Source organism: Zingiber officinale, chromosome 2B, assembly GCF_018446385.1.
Source record: "Zingiber officinale cultivar Zhangliang chromosome 2B, Zo_v1.1, whole genome shotgun sequence".
In the NCBI taxonomy this organism is placed as follows: domain Eukaryota; kingdom Viridiplantae; phylum Streptophyta; class Magnoliopsida; order Zingiberales; family Zingiberaceae; genus Zingiber; species Zingiber officinale.
The window spans coordinates 122,631,612-122,650,674 of NC_055989.1; the positions used below are offsets into that span (position 1 = coordinate 122,631,612).

At 36.1% G+C, this 19,063-nt stretch overlaps 2 protein-coding genes across 2 annotated transcripts in view; both read left to right on the forward strand.

Moving 5' to 3' along the window:
* The first annotated feature begins 2,090 nt into the window (after positions 1–2,090).
* On the forward strand, positions 2,091–2,966 carry LOC122048624 (B3 domain-containing protein Os03g0120900-like). The gene has a single exon (XM_042610169.1). It carries the CDS (start codon positions 2,091–2,093, stop codon positions 2,964–2,966), a length of 876 nt encoding a protein of 291 aa, XP_042466103.1.
* Positions 2,967–15,473: 12,507 nt separating this feature from the next.
* Positions 15,474–19,063, forward strand: part of LOC122048625 — a 31,208-nt gene continuing 27,618 nt past the window's right edge. The window contains exons 1-3 of the mRNA XM_042610170.1: positions 15,474–16,340; positions 16,434–17,863; positions 17,999–18,750. Coding sequence (XP_042466104.1) covers positions 15,474–16,340; positions 16,434–17,863; positions 17,999–18,750 — 3,049 coding nt within the window. The remainder of the gene's footprint in view (positions 16,341–16,433; positions 17,864–17,998; positions 18,751–19,063) is intronic.

The window sequence follows — 19,063 nt, forward strand, 5'->3', positions numbered from 1 at the left end:
TCTTTTATCCCAGTCAAAGTATATATCCGATCTGTTTGAGCGTGCTTGTCTTACTGATAATAGAGTCGTTGATACTCCTATTGAGACTAATGCTCGATATTCTCTATCTGATGGCTCACCTTTATCGGATCCTAGTTTGTACAGAACTATTGTTGGAAGTTTGGTTTATCTCACTGTGACTCGTCCAGATATTGCGTATGCTGTTCATGTGGTTAGTCAATTTATCGCTGCACCAACTACAATTCATTAGGCTGCTGTTCTTCGTATTCTCAGGTATCTTCGGGGCACTCAATTTTAAAACTTTTTATTTCCTTTTACTTTATCTCTTGAACCGTGTGTATACTCTGATGTGGATTAGGCCGGTGATCCTAAGGATCATAAATCTACCACTGACTTATGCATTTTTCTTAGTGATTCCCTCATTTCTTGAAGAGTAAAAAGCGAGATGTTATTTCTAGATCTTCCACAGAAGTTGAGTATCATGTCATGACCTCAAATACTTATAAGATAGTTTGGTTGCGTTGGTTGCTTACGGATATGACTATCTCTCTTCATCAGCCTACTCGGTTATATTATGATAATCAACGTGCTATTCAAATTACATACAATTTAGTTTTCTTTTGTTCCTTGAAAGGTATAGATTACAGATATGTTTACCAAGTCACATTCTGCTTCACGCTTTCGTTTCTTATCTGACAAACTCTTAATACTTCTAGTTGTCACATCATGAGTTTGAGGGGGATATTAGATTATATATATTTATTTGTTTATAACTTTTAGGTCAATTTAATTTTTTTCCTTTTTATATTTAGAATTTATTGTTTCTTAACTAAACTATATAAGACCTTATATTTTATATTTTTAATTATCAATTTTAAATTTAATAATATGACTATTTTTTTTCTTAATTTCTACGTATACGGCTACTTCTTTATAGATCTCACAAATCTATAGATCTTGAGGGTGCCAATTTCTAAGAGTTTATAAGTTCTACTTTCATTCAACGTCCCACTAAGTCTTTTTATGTCCTTTATTATTATTATTTTGCATTTCTATAGATATGCACACCAACTTTGCTCCAAGACAACTTTGAGGAGGTCCCTCCTCAATTATTTATTCGATCGATAATGTAACTAAAGCATAAGGACAATCATGTAGTGAGTTTGAACTTGGTAAAACCGCTTTACTGGTTCACAACCCTAATCCAAATGAGCAAAATGATACAAAATCCTTTCTTAAAAAAGACAATTTGTGCTAAATTAACTACTTGTTGATAATTTTTTTTTTTAAAAAAAAAACTCGATGCTCAGTCAACTTTACCAACCCTAACCCCAATGAGTAAAATGACAAAAAATTTCTTTTTTAAAAAAAAAGGCAAAGTGAGATTGTGAAACTTTGAAGATCCAAATATTAATGTTTTTTGTTTTTCATTAGGGACATCAAAGTAGTGAATCAAAGGAGAAACACCATGGATGCAATCTACCCTAAAAATTAATTTCTAAATAGTTGTTCGAAAGGGGCCGGGGGCACTGCCACTAGTCCGATGAAAGTCAAATCACGCATTCTCAGACCTAATCACGCTGGGCCTCCTCATCTCCCACTGAGCTTTCTACATGTGCTCATGCATCACGGAACAGTTGCATCCAAAACAAGGAATCGGGATTCCATGGCAGCAGTAGTGGCAGTGGAATCAATTATATACAGTAAGCACAGTGAAGAAGAAGAAGAAGAATTAGGCTCAGGTTCCTTCTTCTTCTTCTTCTTCTTTCTTCTTTCTTCTTTCTTCTTTCATCACAGGCCATCTTCCACTAGATGGTCCCCCATGGCCATCGATGAAAGAGACAACACAAGATGCTCTTTACAGCTCTACTGTTGCTATCCATCTTTGTTTACAGTTTACTGCCCAAGTTTGGATTTTAAGAAGCTAGCTGAGTGGCCACCCAATTTGCAGTTTTTCTTTCTTTCCTTTTTTTTTTTTTATCCGGATCAGGTCAATGGAAACCCTCGCCTCTTCCTTCTGGTACGTAGCTGCCGAAGCCAGCTCCTGGCTCTTGATCTCTTTGATTTCTTGATTTGTCGGGGGGAAGGAGATGGAGTTGGGGCACGGAAGATCTGACGGGTTTTCCATCACGACGAAGCAGGGAGAAGTGTGGAGGAGGCAGCGGGGCCCTTGCGAGCGGAAGGGAGGTGCAGCAGCGGGTTGCTGTTGGGGCGTGGAGATAGAGCGGATGTTCGATAAGGTCGTGACGCCGAGCGACGTGGGGAAGCTCAACCGGCTGGTGATCCCCAAGCAGCACGCCGAGAAATACTTCCCGCTGGGGGCCGGCGCCGATCGGAGCGGGGTGCTGCTCGCCTTCGAGGACTGCTCCGGCGAGTTCTGGCGCTTCAGGTACTGCTACTGGAGCAGCAGCCAGAGCTACGTGATGACCAAGGGGTGGAGCCGCTTCGTGAAGGAGAAGGGCTTGGGCACCGGGGACACCGTCTGCTTCGGCCGCGGCGTCGGGGAGTCCGGCCGCGACCGGCTTTTTATAGACTGGAAGAGGAGGCCGGATAGCCGCCCTCTCCGTGGCCTCGTCTCCTTGGGCCAATTCTTCATGCCGCATCAGCCGCCTCCGCCGCCGCCGCCCGCCGCCGTGGTACTGTACAATGTGGTCGCGCCCACCGCCAACGTGCCGCAGGTAGTTTTCTTTCCATCTCCCGCCAACGTGCTGCGGCCGGTCCAGGTGCAACCTGGCAGCATCTTCGGAGGCGCGGAACCGGCTCACGATCGCCCACCCAGCGACGGCGGCCGGCAGGCAAGGGACGAGAAGGGCGTATGGCTTTTTGGGGTAAACCTCCTCGCCAGCGGCCGAAGGGACGTCGCCGGAGGCTCTAGCGACTTCACATCGTCACTGGAATCCTCGGAGGCCGCCGCTCTCAGGCCCCACAGCGTCGAATCCTCAGAGGGCTCGTCGTCTTCGTTGTGATCGTCGCCTTGTGGATCAACTGAAACTGGAAAAAACAAACCAAAAAAAAAAACAAAATCTCGGAGAGGTTCTTTAATTTTCTCTCTCTCTCTCTTTTTTAAACAAAATTCAGCACACTTTGCATTTTGATGATGTTGTGGAAGAATATTAGAACAAAATTAAGCTCAATTACTTCTACTTAACTATGCTGAAAGACTCCATGAGATCAATACATACATGCATGCATAAGAAGAAAAGCTCTGTGGGGGTGTTTCTTACTCGCTCTCTCCTTTTCCTATCTTTCTCAACTTCCAACCAATGTTAGTTGTTCTAAAGAGCATGCAATCAGGTTTTCTCAGCTTTATCTTGCAGCAGAAAAGAAAATCATAGCAAGGCATACATGCAGTCGATTTGGATGGCAGAGAGACTAGCTAGAGCATTAATATATAAAGGTTAGTTTTAATCACTATGCATGGCCATCCATCTAGCTATTTCATGCACTTGTGATCGGTTTATCCCATCAACAACATATATGCTTATCACTAGCTTGTTCATGTCTCACAAGTGTCATTTAGTACTGGCAGTCGATCAGGGAGAACTTAATTTGCCTAGCTAGAGATGAATTGAATTTTTAATAATCTTCAAGTACATGCTTGCTGTGTTTGTTAATTGGTGCGTGTGGCATAGCTGATCACCAGCTCCTGTGAACAGCAGTACCTGTAAGCAGACTTGTTATCAACAGAACTGGCGATTTGACTTGCACTTGTTGCATTAATTCTTGGTCGGCACACACGCTACTATACGACACTTGTTTTAAGAAAGTGACATTAGGGCGGTAAATTAATCAAACAGATTGAAGTTTTACAGTATTCAAATGATTGACTTTACTTTTTTACGAGTTTGAACTTGATTACATTTAGATAATATCGAACTCTCAATTCAAGTTTGTTTGAAACTTTTATATTTTAAATTTATTTGGTTGGTTATCGAGTTTGATAATACAAATTTATTTATTTAGCAAGCACTAAGCGTATTTATGAATGTTCGATTCATTTATTTATAGGCACCTTATCTTTTTGTAAAATATTGATTGTGGATTAGAATGAGTGTTGCGGCCTACTTAGTGAAGCAATTTGTGTACAAACTGATGGATCACATAAAATTGTGTAACGAGTCATGTAACAAAGAAAACCTACAAGGTGATCAGCAGAATTTCATGAATATACACTTGCGTTCTTGAAAGTAAGTTTTGTTGTAAGCAATAGTGTTCATTTTAATTAATCAGTTCATGGTATTGAAATAGTAAGAATAGTAGTTGTATTTAGTCTAAGAGACTTTATATTTAGCTTGATTGTGATCTCCTTTGATGTGATGATAATACCCTCTCCTTTTGGTCATACAATTTATTTATTTTTGTCTCTATATATATACTTTTACTTGATTCTTTAAATGTATTTTCTCTGTACATCCTTTAATTCTCACTCCACTATATAGATGATCTTAATGAAAAATTTTCAATATTTGTCTCACCTATTTGTATAAATCCATATTTTGATCATGTGTTTCTCTTCTTTATTTCTAATTTCTTTTATTCATGTAGTGCTCATGCTCAACATGCCACCACTAATTTACTGATTCCTTTTATCCTGTAGTCACTTTTAGACTCTATTCATGAGAACATACTCACAAACTCTGAGACTCTAATAGATTTTCCTTCTAAAATAGATAATTAAATTTCTAGTCACATTATGGTCATTTTAGAAAAATGGATTAATCTCCTTTTTATATCCTCTTTTATTATCTCTCAATCTCTTTATTTCACTTGTCTTAAAAAATTATCATTTCATCATCTCAAAAGCAAAGAAATTAAGATATATCCTACGGAGAATTAAGGGAGAAGATGCATGAACAGTTGCAATTTCATTTTATGAAGAAGATATTTCTCTGGAAGAGCATGCATCATCAAGGTTATTTGTTAATTCACTACTTTTCTTTAATTACCATTTAATAATAGATAATGTTTTCACTAATTCATCATCTTCTTCTCTCTTTCTTTGTCTGAAAAATTAAATATTCTGATCGCTTGCTCTGTGATGCAAATCAACTTCATCAGGAGGGAGAAGTAAACACACCATTCAATAATCTCTGGGAGTTCAGTTTCCATGTATGCTTCCAATTAGGTATGTTTTTTTTTCTCTTGTCATCAAACAAATATAAATCAATAACTTAATGGATAAATTTACATTACTTGAAAATACATAAGTTTGTTAATCAATAAAGAAAACAACACATATATAATGAATCAAATGATACACAGACTATTTTTTGTAAACATCTCAGTAAACAAAGTTCCACTGAGAACATCATGTTCCAATTGTAGTCAGAGCTACTTTTCTTCCATCGATCAGTTGGATCTGAAATAATGAAGATTAAATAGTCAGTAATTGCACTGAGAGAATGAATGCAAGAACATGCAGTTTGAATGGAGAATTAGCTAGCTAGCTAGCTGCTTCTCCAATTAATGCAGTGTCCCATGATGATTAATGAAGAACTCTCTGTCACCCGAATACCAACTCGGCCAAGATGATTAAGCTGGGGTTTTGAGTGGGCGTAGGGAACTGACCAACTGCAGAGGAGAGGAGAGGAGAGGAGAGGAGGGGAGAGGGCAGACAAGTGGCCTGGTTTCAAGCTGCTAGCTGCAACATGCCCACAGCAAATGGTACGTACAAATATATATACAATCTGTTCTAATCTTAGCTAGTTAGCTAGAGAGCATGCCAGTGCGTGCTAGCTGCAGTGGTCCTGTTGCTACTGCAGCAGTAGCAGTGCTGATAGGTGAAGATTTTAAGTAGAGTACAATACACATCTCTAAGGCATTCTTGTGATGGCAATGGCGATGGCAATGGCAATGGCGATATGGCTGGGCACGGCACGCATCTCTAGACTGTGCTCGAGTTAATGAGAGTTGAGACCACCGGCAGTATGTACGTAGCTCCTCATGTCCCATTGTGGTGGCCACTGGCCACTATACTGGTCCATGGCAAAAATAAACAAGGACGTACATCTTTAATTATTAGAATAATTAAAAGATTGAGAACTAGTGCATGCACCTCAATCCTCCAAATTTTGACCCCTACCCTCACCTATGGTAGGTCATGGGCTACAATTATCCGTCTGCTCATTGCTACACCAAAATCTATTTATGATCATCCATCTTAAGTTTAATTTGACCTCATTATGATTATCCTCAGAGCTACAGTTCAGTGGAATGATATTAAATTATTACTTACGTATTTGTGATTCAATTTTTAGTTATGATATATATGTAGAATTTCTTTTTTTTTAAATAGAGTGTGTAACTATGACATGTTTAGCTTCTAAGCCGCTCGCTGCTAGCGTTTCCTGATTTACCCTAACGACCGGTCAAAAACTTCCGTGAGATCGGATTGATCACGTCAAGTTCGATGTTATCTGGTTCATTATTTCATGAGGTACACTTATCTTTGCTCCACTAGTTCTTGAGATCAATTCTCAGCAGGTACAAAAATTTTAATTGAGTGTCGTCTGATCTTCTCCATGCAAAGTATTACTATGCTAGGGTAAAATACTCCTATGATTTACCTGCTTATATCTAATCAGGGGACCGATAATACTATACTGATACACTTCTCTGATTCACAAAGCACCATGGTTCTAAACACAACTTAGTTTACTATGAATTTTTTGGCTATGGAGGTCGGCTAGTAGGCGAATTGCCTTAAGCATTCAAAATTTACTCGGTGACAAAACTAAGAAGGAAGATCTCTTACTTTCAAAATTAATCGGGTCCATAAAGGTTTGGATAAAAGGGTATTGCTTATCCATCTCAATGCTCTGTCAAACTCTAATAATTATCAACATTAAGTTTAACCTCAACATTAATGTTCATGAGTACAACTATATATCAATCTCTTTGGATGGGTCTAGTGGTTAACACATGAGATGTTGCCACCATAAGATCTAGGGTTCAAATCTCGACAAAGTCGAGGTAAATGCCTCCTTTATGTGCTAGTCACTTTTCCAAAGGCTAGTAGTCACCTGTGATTTACCTTCTCCGTGTTGATCCTAGGACGGATTGACGGGGGCGCCGGGGGCGAACGTATTCACCTTGTGCCACCATAAGTACAACTATATATCGCTCTCACGGACGTAACTAAATTGGTACTTGAGTAATAGATTTCTACTATAAAAGCAAGGGTCAATTCTCTTGAGGTTAATTCCCAGCCGGATTAAATGATCTTCCCACCTAGGAGGTCGCTTGTACAACTATATATGTCTCATTGCTACACCATGAGTACAACTATATATCTGTTGTCCCATCGGGATGGTATAGTGGTTAGCACATAAGGTGTTACCATCATGAGATTTGGAGTTCGAATTTCGATAAAGTCGAGGTAAATGTCTTCCTTATGTGCTAGTCGTTATTCAAAAGGCTAGTAGTCAGTCACTCATGATTTATCTCCTCTGTGTTAATCTTGAGACGGATCTGTCTTGTTGCTACACCAAAGCTACTTTGATCACCAACCCTATGTTTGACCTCACCAATGATCATGGGGGGGGGGGGGGGGGACAATTTCCGTCTCATAGCTGCACCGAAGCCAAATTACCAACCTCAAGTTTTATCGCACCCATCATCTTGACGTATGATTCGATATCATATCACCAAGATCAATATGGTCAGTGTTTCAGATTTAGTACTAGATAGCTGATCAGGAGAAAGACCCTACGTTTATTTCTAGAATTAATCGGGCGAAGTCCGAACATCTAAATTATTAAAAATTAAAAAAAAATAAAAAAAAAAACTCATAGTCTTATTGTGCATTAAATATATCAACCTTAAAATTGATCTCACCAATGATCTTAGGGTATGACTGTGTTCCTTATTCTAGTTAATTAACTTTTTAATTTGTCCTAACAACGATGGTAATAACAGATTATAGTAGGAGCCTACTTGTTTAGTTTTGAGTGAAATAGGGATAACTAGACTCTATGGAAATTCATTTTTTTTGAAATATAAGATGAAAATATTTTATTTTAGAAATATAAAAATATTTCATATATAGTAGTCTCTCCGGCGTGCTCAATTTCATAGACGGGCCTGACGTCGATAGAAGTAGAATGTATGGAAAAATTAAAGACCGGGGATGCTTTTATAAATTAAGTTTGAGAAAAACGAATATAAATTGATATAAAATTATTATAGTACCTTTATATATTTTTTAAATTTTATACATAAATTATAATTAATAAAAATTTTACGCAAAATTTTAAACATAAATTTTGTTATTATATTTTTATTTTTGTTATGTGATAATTTATATATATATATATATATATCTGACTTTTATCTCCAGAGAGAGTAATACTTAATATTAATGGATTATAAAACATAATAAATTATATTAATTAAATAAAATAATTGTTTTTCACAACCTTTATCATCAAATAATTAGTATTAATATACAATGACTTAGCTTATCAATGAAATATGAAGTGTAATTAATTTTATATGAAAAGATACAAGGATGAAATAAAAAGATAAAATTAAAAAAATATAAAACTACAAAGTGGTGTAATTTTTTGAAATGAAATAAATATAAAATTAAAGGATTAAGTTATAATTTTATATTAATGTTGTTCAAATGATAAAATGAAACAATTATGAGGGTTAAAATGAAATTCAGATAGCCAAAAACAATTAAAGATTTTCAAGGGAAAAATTATAGTTTGGTTTAAAAACATTAGGGATGAAATGGAAAATTATAATATTTTAGTGGATATAAAATATGAAAAATTTAAGGTAAGTATCAATTTGAAAACTAAGTTAAAAATTCAGAAGAACAATTAATATTTTGATTGTAGAATCATAAAGAATTGACTAGTTGAAGGGGAGAGAGGATGAGGGTAGAAAATAAGAAAAGGAAAAACTTAACTATATTATTGAATTTAAAATTTATAGTTAGAAATATAGAATTTAAATTCTTATATAGTTAAGTTAAGAAATCTTAAACCTTAAATAGAAAAGAAAAAAAATTATATTAATTTAAAAGTTATAAACAAATAAACATATATAATTTAACATCTCCCTCAAACTCACAATACTACAACTAGAAATATTAAGAAACGAAAGCGTGAAACGAAATATACCTTGATAAATATATCGGCAATCTGAAGATTTGAAGGAAGAAAAGGTAATGTGATGGTGTCAATCTAAAGATGATGATGAGTAGTGTGACAATCAATTTCAGTATGTTTCATCTGCTAATGAAAAATTAAATTACGTGTAATTCACAAAAACTGATGTCAGGACGACCCATAGTTACAAGAACAATTTGAGGCAGAAAAGGATGTCAGCGTCGAAATCGGCAGCATAGGGCGTTGGCGCCAAAATCAGTAGATAAAAAATATCGACGTCAAAATCAGCAACACAGGGCATCAACGTCGAAATCTGCAGAAAAAGATGTCGGCGCCAAAATCGACAGCAACAATAGGAATTAGCAGCGACAACAGAATGTACTAACAGACAACGTTATTGAAAAATTAGGTCAAAGAAGAAGAATCATTCTGATACCATATAAAAAATAAGAAAAGTAAAGTCATATTATTAAGTTAAGAAACCCCTAAACCCTAAATAGAAAAAGAAAAAAGATCAAATTATCCTAAAATCTATAAACAAATAAATATATATAATCTAACAATGAGTATAAATGGTTTATAAAAATCTAACGAATATAAATTCAAATCAAACAATTAGATTAAGTGCACATGCGTGATATGTAATCAAGGTGTATAAAATGTAATGGAAACTATAAATAGTAAAACAATAATAATAATAATTTTAACATGGTCCTGACACATTTCTTATTCGATGATTGTGCCATATTTGATCTGATTTTTCAAAGAAAATACTATAAAATTGATCAAGCAAAAGTGCTTTTACAAGTCTAGTGAATCTAGAATTCTAGATTACCTATATACAAAATTCACTCTTAATTGATCTTAAAGAATTACAACTTGTAGATCAATGCTATATAGAATCTATTCGATTCACCATAGATGATTACGACTTCTAGATTAACTTTAGAGGATTACAACCTCTAAAGAACCTTTGAGATCTTACAATCTCTTTCTTTTGCAAGTAATAACATAAAAGAAAATCACAAAGTTAAAAAGGTTTGGAATACATAAAAGTCCTTAGAAAAAAAAATTGATATACACGTAGAAAGGTAAGGTAAGAGTGATTTCTATGCTATTTACATTTGAAACGATCAAAGATCCTTCTTACATTTTTAATTTAAGAGTTATTTCTTGTTGTCATATATACATATATAGCAAACATTTATTTTATACAACCTATTTATTTTGTATTCTTATTATCTTTCCATAATTAGTGTGTATGAGAGAAATCAATCATGATTAATTTGTATGACTGTAAAAATATAGTGGAATCAACATTCATATATATATCCCTGTAAATCAATCTTTAATTGTTGTGTATTTATCTATTTATTCAAGGAAATAAGAGACAAAAGACATCAAGCTATTTAATCAAAATTCTATCAAGAAAAGTTATCATGGTATCAGAGCCCTAATCTTAAGAGTTTTGGAATTTATGTTTATTTTTCTTATCATTGAACTTTTATAGGTCACTACAAATTGCAAGCTTAGTTTGGTTATGTTAGTATTTTAGTTGAGATTGAGGCTACTCGATATTTGAGAAGGAGAGAAAGCTCAATATATTTGATAATTTTTTTGAGCCATAACTTGTGTTGATTTTGAATTTCTTGTTTGTTAAAATGGTTGGTAACAACTTTGAATTTTATGTTAAAACTTATTCAATATGAGAATTTCAATTTCGATTATATGTTACTGGAAAAGAGTTGTGGAGACATATTGATGACATTGATATAGCCCCTATAGATGCTACTCAATTAGTCCAATGAAAAATTAAAGATGTCAAGGGATGTCTTAGATTATTAGGTCATGTGATACTTAAATTATGCTTAACTTATGCCCCTATAAGACTGCTCATGATATAGTAATATTTTTTTTTAAAAAAAACTTTACAATCAAACAAATTCATCTAGACGATTTCAATTAAAATACGAGATTATAAATTATACACAGGGGAGCACATCTATTCATGAACATTATTCTAATTTTTAAAATTTATGGGCTAAATTTTCCGATATAGTTTGTATTAATGTGTCTAAAGATTCTACAACTTATATATTAGTTGTACATGAGATTAACAAGCATGATCAATTTTTTATAAAACTTCGATTATATTTCGAAAATGCACTTTTTAATTTGATGAACCATTATGCTCCCCCTATCTTGGATGTATGCTTCAGTGAATTACTCTATGAAAATAATATTTTCTTACACACAACTTTGAAAAAAAGAAATGACTACAACACACATGACATTTTCAGCTCAAGCAAAAGGCAAGGGCAGAGATATGAGTAAGACTTAATATTTTAGGTGCAAAAAATTATAGGCATATTGCTACAAATTGCATTAGAAAATTTTATAATAATTGTAAAAAAGAGCACATCATCAAAGAGTGTTCGATTCATCCTGAGAATTTTTATACTACTGCTTTTTAAACAACTATTGACAACTCTTCTACTAAACCAACTCAACCGAATCCCTTAATCGCGACACAATCAATTAAAATACTCAATCCATTTTTACTTCTGAAATGGGGCAACAAATAATAGTTACAACCCTCTCAGCATTGGGGCTTTAAGGTAATAGTTATTCTTTATCTAAGTCTTGGCTTGTTAATTTTACGACATCAAATCACATGACTAATTCAACTAATTTGCCAAAAAATATTTGCTCATATTATGGTTCAAAATATATTAAAGTTTCTCGGACATCTAAGGTTTAAGTCTCAGCTTCGGTGAATTAACGGATGAATTTTCCTTAATGAACGATAGACCAAGAACGCTGGGTTGATAAGTCATCTACTATGAGCGCTTTTCAATTTACTTTGATCAATAGTGGAAAACTTCCGTGAACCTGGGTCAATCATCCCAAGATTAGTCAGCGTAAGCTAAATATTTGGTGTCAACTAAAAAAAAGAGAATATATTAGAATTGCTAATGGAAATAATTTACCCATTACTGTTATTTGTGATATAACTTCAATTTCTAACAATGTTTTTGTAGCAATGTTCGGAAACCATAATAGAGGAAATCTAGTTCAACACAATATCAATCATCGGGCAAACTCAGATGTGGAGGTGTGTGACGATGAGGAGGACGTTTATGATGAGGATCGGAGGTTTCCCTTATGCATCATAGAGTAGTAGTGGAGGAGGATTGCAGGTGTTGGGAGACAAGTATGAGAACTAAATTTATTGAGTTTCATGGCAACATAGAACTAGAGGAGTTTCTGGGCTGGTCAGCCTCAATAGAGGAAATTCTAGATTTTAAAGAGGTGTTAAAAGGCAAGTATGTGCCTTTAGTTGCAGTGACAACAATTGAAATTGTCTCAAAATAGATTGGGTAAGAGAAAAATTATCAATTGGGAGAAGATAAAGAAGCACATGAAGACAACTTTTGTGTTGTACAATTTTCAGTGATTAATGTATAAAGGTTGTAGAACTTGAAGCAATGCACTCAATCAGTGGATGATTATACCACTTATTTTTTTTCAAGTAATTGTTAGGAACGAAATTCAAGAAACTAAAGATCAGTTGGTAGCACGGTATATTGGGGGTTTGAACTATCAAATTCAAGATATTGTGAATATGTTTGACCTCATTTCTATATTTATTGCACACCAAAGAGCGTTGTTGGTGGGAAAATAGCATGGCGTAATAGTGGTTTTTTCCCTATAAACACTATGATTGGAGGGCCTAGTGGCGTGATTGCTGGGATTAGTAAGGATGTCTATCAGTTTAATATAGGAAGGGGTAACAGTGATGGTATCAGGTGTTTCTTCTATGCAGAGATTGAGCATAGACAGTTAGAGTGAAAAAAGACTTCAAGAAAGAAAACACTATTTGTTAAGAATGATGACTGTGAAGAAGGCGTAGTTGAATTCATCGGAGACTCATCGTATGATAAGGATGTCATAAACGAAGTGCTATTGGAAGGAAATATTGGGAAGCTATTAGTAGTTCAGTGTTCTTGTTTGACGCAAAAATCAGTAGTGGATGATGATTGGTTGTGGAGTAATATGTTTCAATCGACATGTATCATCCTTGGCAAGGTATGTCATTTTGTGATCGATGCTGGAAGTTGTGAAAATATTATGTCAACTAAAGCCATGGAAAAATTAAATATGCAGATTGCAAATCATCCTAAGGCTTACAAATTGGTGTTGCTTAAGAAGGGTGGTGAGGTATCAATGTTTAAGAGGGCTCTCGTTTCATTTTTTATTAGTTTGAAATATAAAGATATGGTTTGGTGTTATATAGTAGCTATGGATGCTTATCACCTATTGTTAGACAAACCTTGGTAGTATGATAGAACTGTGCATCATGATGGACAAGACAATACTTATAGTTTTATTTTTGAGGGAGCTAAAATTATGCTACTACCTTGTAGACAGGTAGTGGAACAACCTAATCTTGCAGGTTAAGTTTCAACTTTATTATCTATAGCTCAATTTGACTAGGACAAGCATACTACAGACCAAAAGCACTGACACTTGGAGTTTGATGTTGAAGATTTTGTGTGGGGCAGTTTTAATTAAGGATTATTTTACCATTGAGGAGTACACCAAATTGTTAGCCAAAAGTGATCGATCCTGTCGAGATTGTTGAGAAGATAAATTCCAATGTCTATCATTTGAAGATACCTAGCCATATTTGCACTGCTGATGTTTTAATATGAAGCATTTAATCCTTTTCCAAGATGAGTCTTTTGATGATGATGTGGCCAGCAATTCGAGGATAAATTTTCTCTATTATGGGGAGAATGATACAGAAAAACAGAGCACGCTTATAGATGTCATAACTTTTGATTCAAGTGAATCACGGGATGTACAATATATCAAATTGAAGCTCATTTAGAGACATATAGTTGGTTAAAGCTTTTTCGGAGATCCAAAAGAATTTTTAGTCTTCTTTTGTTATCTTTTTCCAAGTTAGAGTTTGAGGGCATTTTATCTTTTGTATATTTAGAGTTTGAGTTGATTAACATTTGTTTAGTTAGGTTTTTTAGCAATAAGATTTTGGTTGTCTTTTCCCCAAAACTTTGAGTTATGAATCAACAGATTTTTAGAAGATTGTTTTTGATATTCGTGTTCGAATTAACGAAATCAATAGTTTCAGCTACATCACAAGCTTATTAGGTGTAAGTGAGTGCACTCGATAAAATTTCATTCTGACGACTCTAGAATGCTATAAGGTGAGGTTCGTTGCTCTAGGTAATCAACAAGAGTATGGTGTTAACTATAAGGAGACATATTCTCCCGTGGCTAAAATGACTATTGTGTGAATAATCTTTACCTTTTTAAAAGAGAAGGTGACCAACTCGGCTTCACAGAAGTTTTCCACCGATCATTAAGGTAAATCTGGAAGTGTATGTGGTAGTTTACACAATGACCCGACAATCCTAATGGTTCAAATATGGGAGGTGAATTTCTTGTGCTCCTTAGGTTTTGAACCCTCGATGCATGGGAAACCCCAATGTGTGCTAACCACTACACCATAGCCTAGGGGCCTGAATATCCTTACCATTATTGCTTCTCAAGGTTGATCAATTTATCAAATAGATATAAAAAAATATATATTTCTTCATGGTGATCTCTAAGAAGCTATCAACATGACACTTCCTCCTATTTTGTTTTCCTCTTCCACTTCAAAAGTGTGTAAGTTAAGACACTCATTATGTGGTTTAAAATAAGCTATCCGTGCTTAGTTTGAGAAGTTTCATTCTGTTGGTGCGAGAAGCATCAGACGATCGAACATGAGTTTTGATTATGTCAAAGTTGTTGGTGCAATCATGCCCTGGAAGTTTCAATGTATTGACAATTATTTAAGTTTAGGTTAATACGTTGGATTTGACATGCATTGTGAGTTTGCAGGAGGAGTTTCTTGCAGGTCGGAAGACCAGATGCAAGAGAAGTCCAAGAAGGTCGAGGACTGGATTCTTGGCAAAAGGAAGTTCTTGCAGGTCAGAAGACCAGATGCAAGGCAAGAGAAGTCCAAGAAGGTCGGGGACCGGATTCTTGGCAAGAGAAGCTCCTGCAAGTCAGAAGATTGGATGTGTGTTAAGCTCACTGTCAGAAATTGATTTGTAAATCGATTCAGACATAACTGTGAGGCAGAATGCCTCTGAATCGATCAGCCAATCGATTGAAGGGAAGTCAATCGATCGGCCGATCGATCAATAAGGTTCTGTGCGAAGCACATAATCCTCCTGAATCGATTAGCCGATAGATTCAAGGTATATCGGTGAACGATTTGTGCGAAGCACAGATTCCTCCTGAATCGATCAGCCGATCCATTCAAGGTATTGAATCCCATGCATGATTAGGAATCATAACTTTGATAAAGCTTTTTGTGATCTAGGAGCTAGTGTCAATCTTATTCCATTTTCACTGTGTAAGAAATTAAACTTGGGTGAATTGAAAATTACAACACTAGCTTTGCAACTTGCTGATCGCTCTGTGAGATATCCTTTAGGTATATTGGAAAATGAACCTGTCACGGTTGGGAAATTTGTCGTTCCTGCAAATTTTGTTGTTCTAGAAATGGATGAAGATCCATACATACCTATTATACTAGGAAGACCTTTCTTGGCCACTGCAGGAGCCGTAATTGATGTTAAAAATCACAAGCTGTCGTTAGCCGTAGGTAGCGAAAAAATTGAGTTTGATTTGTCTAAAGCTATTAAACAACCCTTCCTGCAGAATGTGTGTTGCAGGATTGATGAGGTGCAGATGGTTGAAGAAGAGGAAGAACCGTTTCTCGGATTCAGCGATACACTGGATGCATACTCGGATGATGAAGACGTTGCAAAGAGCAGTGAAGATGGAGGACAAATCAACCTTGTGCGGCATATGACTGAAGAAGCGAGGTTAGAACAAAAATCATTGGAAAGTGAAAACCATGAATCACCGCAGGTAGAACTTAAACCTCTTCCATCAACCCTCAGGTATGAATTTCTTGGTGATAATTCTACATTCCCCGTGATTGTAAATGCGAGTTTAAATGAAGTAGATACTGAAAAGCTGCTCCATGTGCTTAGAATGCATATTAAAGCCATAGGATATACCATTGAAGACATAAAAGGGATTAGCCCTTCATTATGCATGCATAGAATTTTGCTCGAGAAAGATTTTAAACCTTCAGTTGAGAGACAGAGGAGGCTTAATCCTAACATGAAAGAAGTGGTCAAGAAAGAGGTTTTGAAATTACTAGATGCAGGAATAATTTATCCAATCTCTGATAGTGAATGGGTAAGTCCGGTTCATGTTGTGCCAAAGAAAGGTGGGATGACAGTAGTTAGAAATTCAAATAATGAGTTGATTCCCACTAGGACGGTTACGGGGTGGAGAATGTGTATTGACTATCGGAAATTAAACAAAGAAACTAGGAAAGATCACTTCCCACTTCCATTCATTGATCAGATGTTAGAAAGGTTGGCAAAACACTCCTATTTCTGTTTTCTAGATGGGTATTCTGGTTTTTATCAAATCCCTATACATCCAAATGACCAGGAAAAAACCACGTTTACATGTCCTTATGGTACCTTTGCCTATAGGAGAATGCCTTTTGGTCTTTGCAATGCACCAGCTACCTTTCAACGTTGTATGATGGCTATTTTTTCTGATATGATTGAGAATATTATGGAAGTTTTTATGGATGATTTTTCAGTCTATGGTACTAACTTTGATACTTGCTTGTCCAATTTGGTTAATGTTCTGCAGAGATGCGAAGAAACAAACTTGGTTTTAAACTGGGAAAAATGCCACTTTATGGTAAGAGAAGGCATTGTGCTAGGACATTTGGTTTCAGAGCGAGGAATTGAAGTAGACACGGCAAAGGTGGAAGTAATTGAAAATCTACCTCCACCGACAAACGTTAAGGGAGTGCGAAGTTTTTTAGGACATGCAGGATTCTACCGGCGTTTCATCAAAGATTTTTCAAAGATCTCTAAACCTTTGACAAATTTGTTAATTAAGGAAACTGAATTTCTTTTTGATGAAAATTGTTTGGATGCTTTTTCCAGGTTGAAGGAAGCTTTGATCTCAGCTCCGATAATGCAAGTTCCCGATTGGACCTTACCTTTTGAAATCATGTGTGATGCGAGTGACTATGCAGTGGGAGCAGTCTTGGGACAAAGAAGAGACCGGAAGGTACATGCGATCTATTATGCTAGCCGAACTCTGGATGATGCTCAGATGAACTACGCAACTACGGAGAAGGAACTCTTAGCAATTGTTTTTGCCTTGGATAAATTCAGATCATACCTCGTTGGCTCTAAGGTTATTGTTTACACAGATCACGCGGCCATAAGATATCTATTGAGCAAAAAGGATGCTAAGCCAAGGCTCATAAGATGGATTCTTCTTTTGCAAGAATTTGATTTAGAAATAAAGGATAAGCAGGGAACTGAGAATGTGGTAGCGGATCACCTATCAAGACTATATCAGGGACAGAGTGGGACCAAGGAGGAAGATCTTCCAATTGATGACTGTTTTATAGATGAACATCTCCTTGCTATAAAAAGGATTGATTCTCCATGGTACGCAGACTACGCAAATTTTCTTGCTTGTGGAATTTTACCTCATCAGATGAGTTACCAACAGAGAAAGAAGTTTTTTGGCGATATCAAGAGCTATGTATGGGATGATCCACTGCTTTTCAAGAAGTGTGCTGATACTATTTACAGGAGATGTGTACCGGAGGATGAAATAAAAGATATACTTTATCATTGTCATTCTTCATCATATGGCGGTCATGCAAGTACTTCGAAGACAGCTGCTAAAGTCTTTCATGCAGGATTTTATTGGCCACATATTTTCAGAGATGCTCGTGATTATGTATTGACTTGTGATAGATGCCAAAGGACGGGGAACATTTCCAAGAGACATGAGATGCCACTGAATTCAATTCTAGAAGTTGAACTTTTCGATGTTTGGGGGATTGATTACATGGGACCATTTCCCCCGTCTCATAACAATATCTACATTCTGGTAGCAGTGGACTACGTATCAAAGTGGGTTGAAGCTATACCATCTCCAACGAATGACGCGAAGACTGTGATAAAACTTTTTAAGAAAATCTTATTTCCTAGATTTGGAATTCCTCGAGCGGTGATTAGCGATGGAGGTTCACACTTCATTGAAAGACAATTTGAAAATCTTCTCAAAAAGTTTGGAGTAACTCATAAGATTGCCTCTCCGTATCACCCCCAAACCAGTGGACAAGTGGAAGTATCAAATAGAGAAATCAAAAGCATTTTAGAGAAAACTGTGAAGCATTCACGAACAGATTGGTCAGAAAAATTGGATGACGCTCTATGGGCATATCGGACAGCTTACAAGACTCCTATTGGTATGACGCCGTTTCGCTTGGTGTATGGGAAATCTTGTCATCTTCCTGTAGAGTTGGAACACAAGGCTTTCTGGGCAATACAATTATTGAATTTCGATCTAAAGAATGCCGGAGAGAAAAGAAGGCTTCAGGTTGATGAACTAGAAGAACTCCGACTTGACGCTTATGAGCATGCAAAATCCTATAAAGAAAGGACTAAGCGTTGGCATGATCAACACATTATGCGTAGGGAATTCCAAGAGGGTGATCTTGTATTATTGTTCAACTCTCGATTGAAACTCTTTCCAGGAAAGCTTAAATCCAGATGGTCGGGTCCTTTTGAAGTGAAGAAAGTTTATCCTTATGGAGCTGTGGATATATCGAATGAAACCACCGGAGTCTTCAAAGTGAATGGGCAAAGGCTAAAAAAATATCTGAGCGAACCAACTCCTAAGGGAGGAGAGCAGAACCTCCTCGAGTCCACTTGAGTAACATCATATTGGTCAAGCTAATGACCGTAAACAAGCGCTAGTTGGGAGGCAACCCAATTTCTTACCTTATACTTTTATCTTTTATT

Bases quoted from the DNA above. Each gene is read 5' to 3' on its own strand.
- LOC122048624 (XM_042610169.1), top strand. From the start codon at position 2,091: ATGGAGTTGGGGCACGGAAGATCTGACGGGTTTTCCATCACGACGAAG.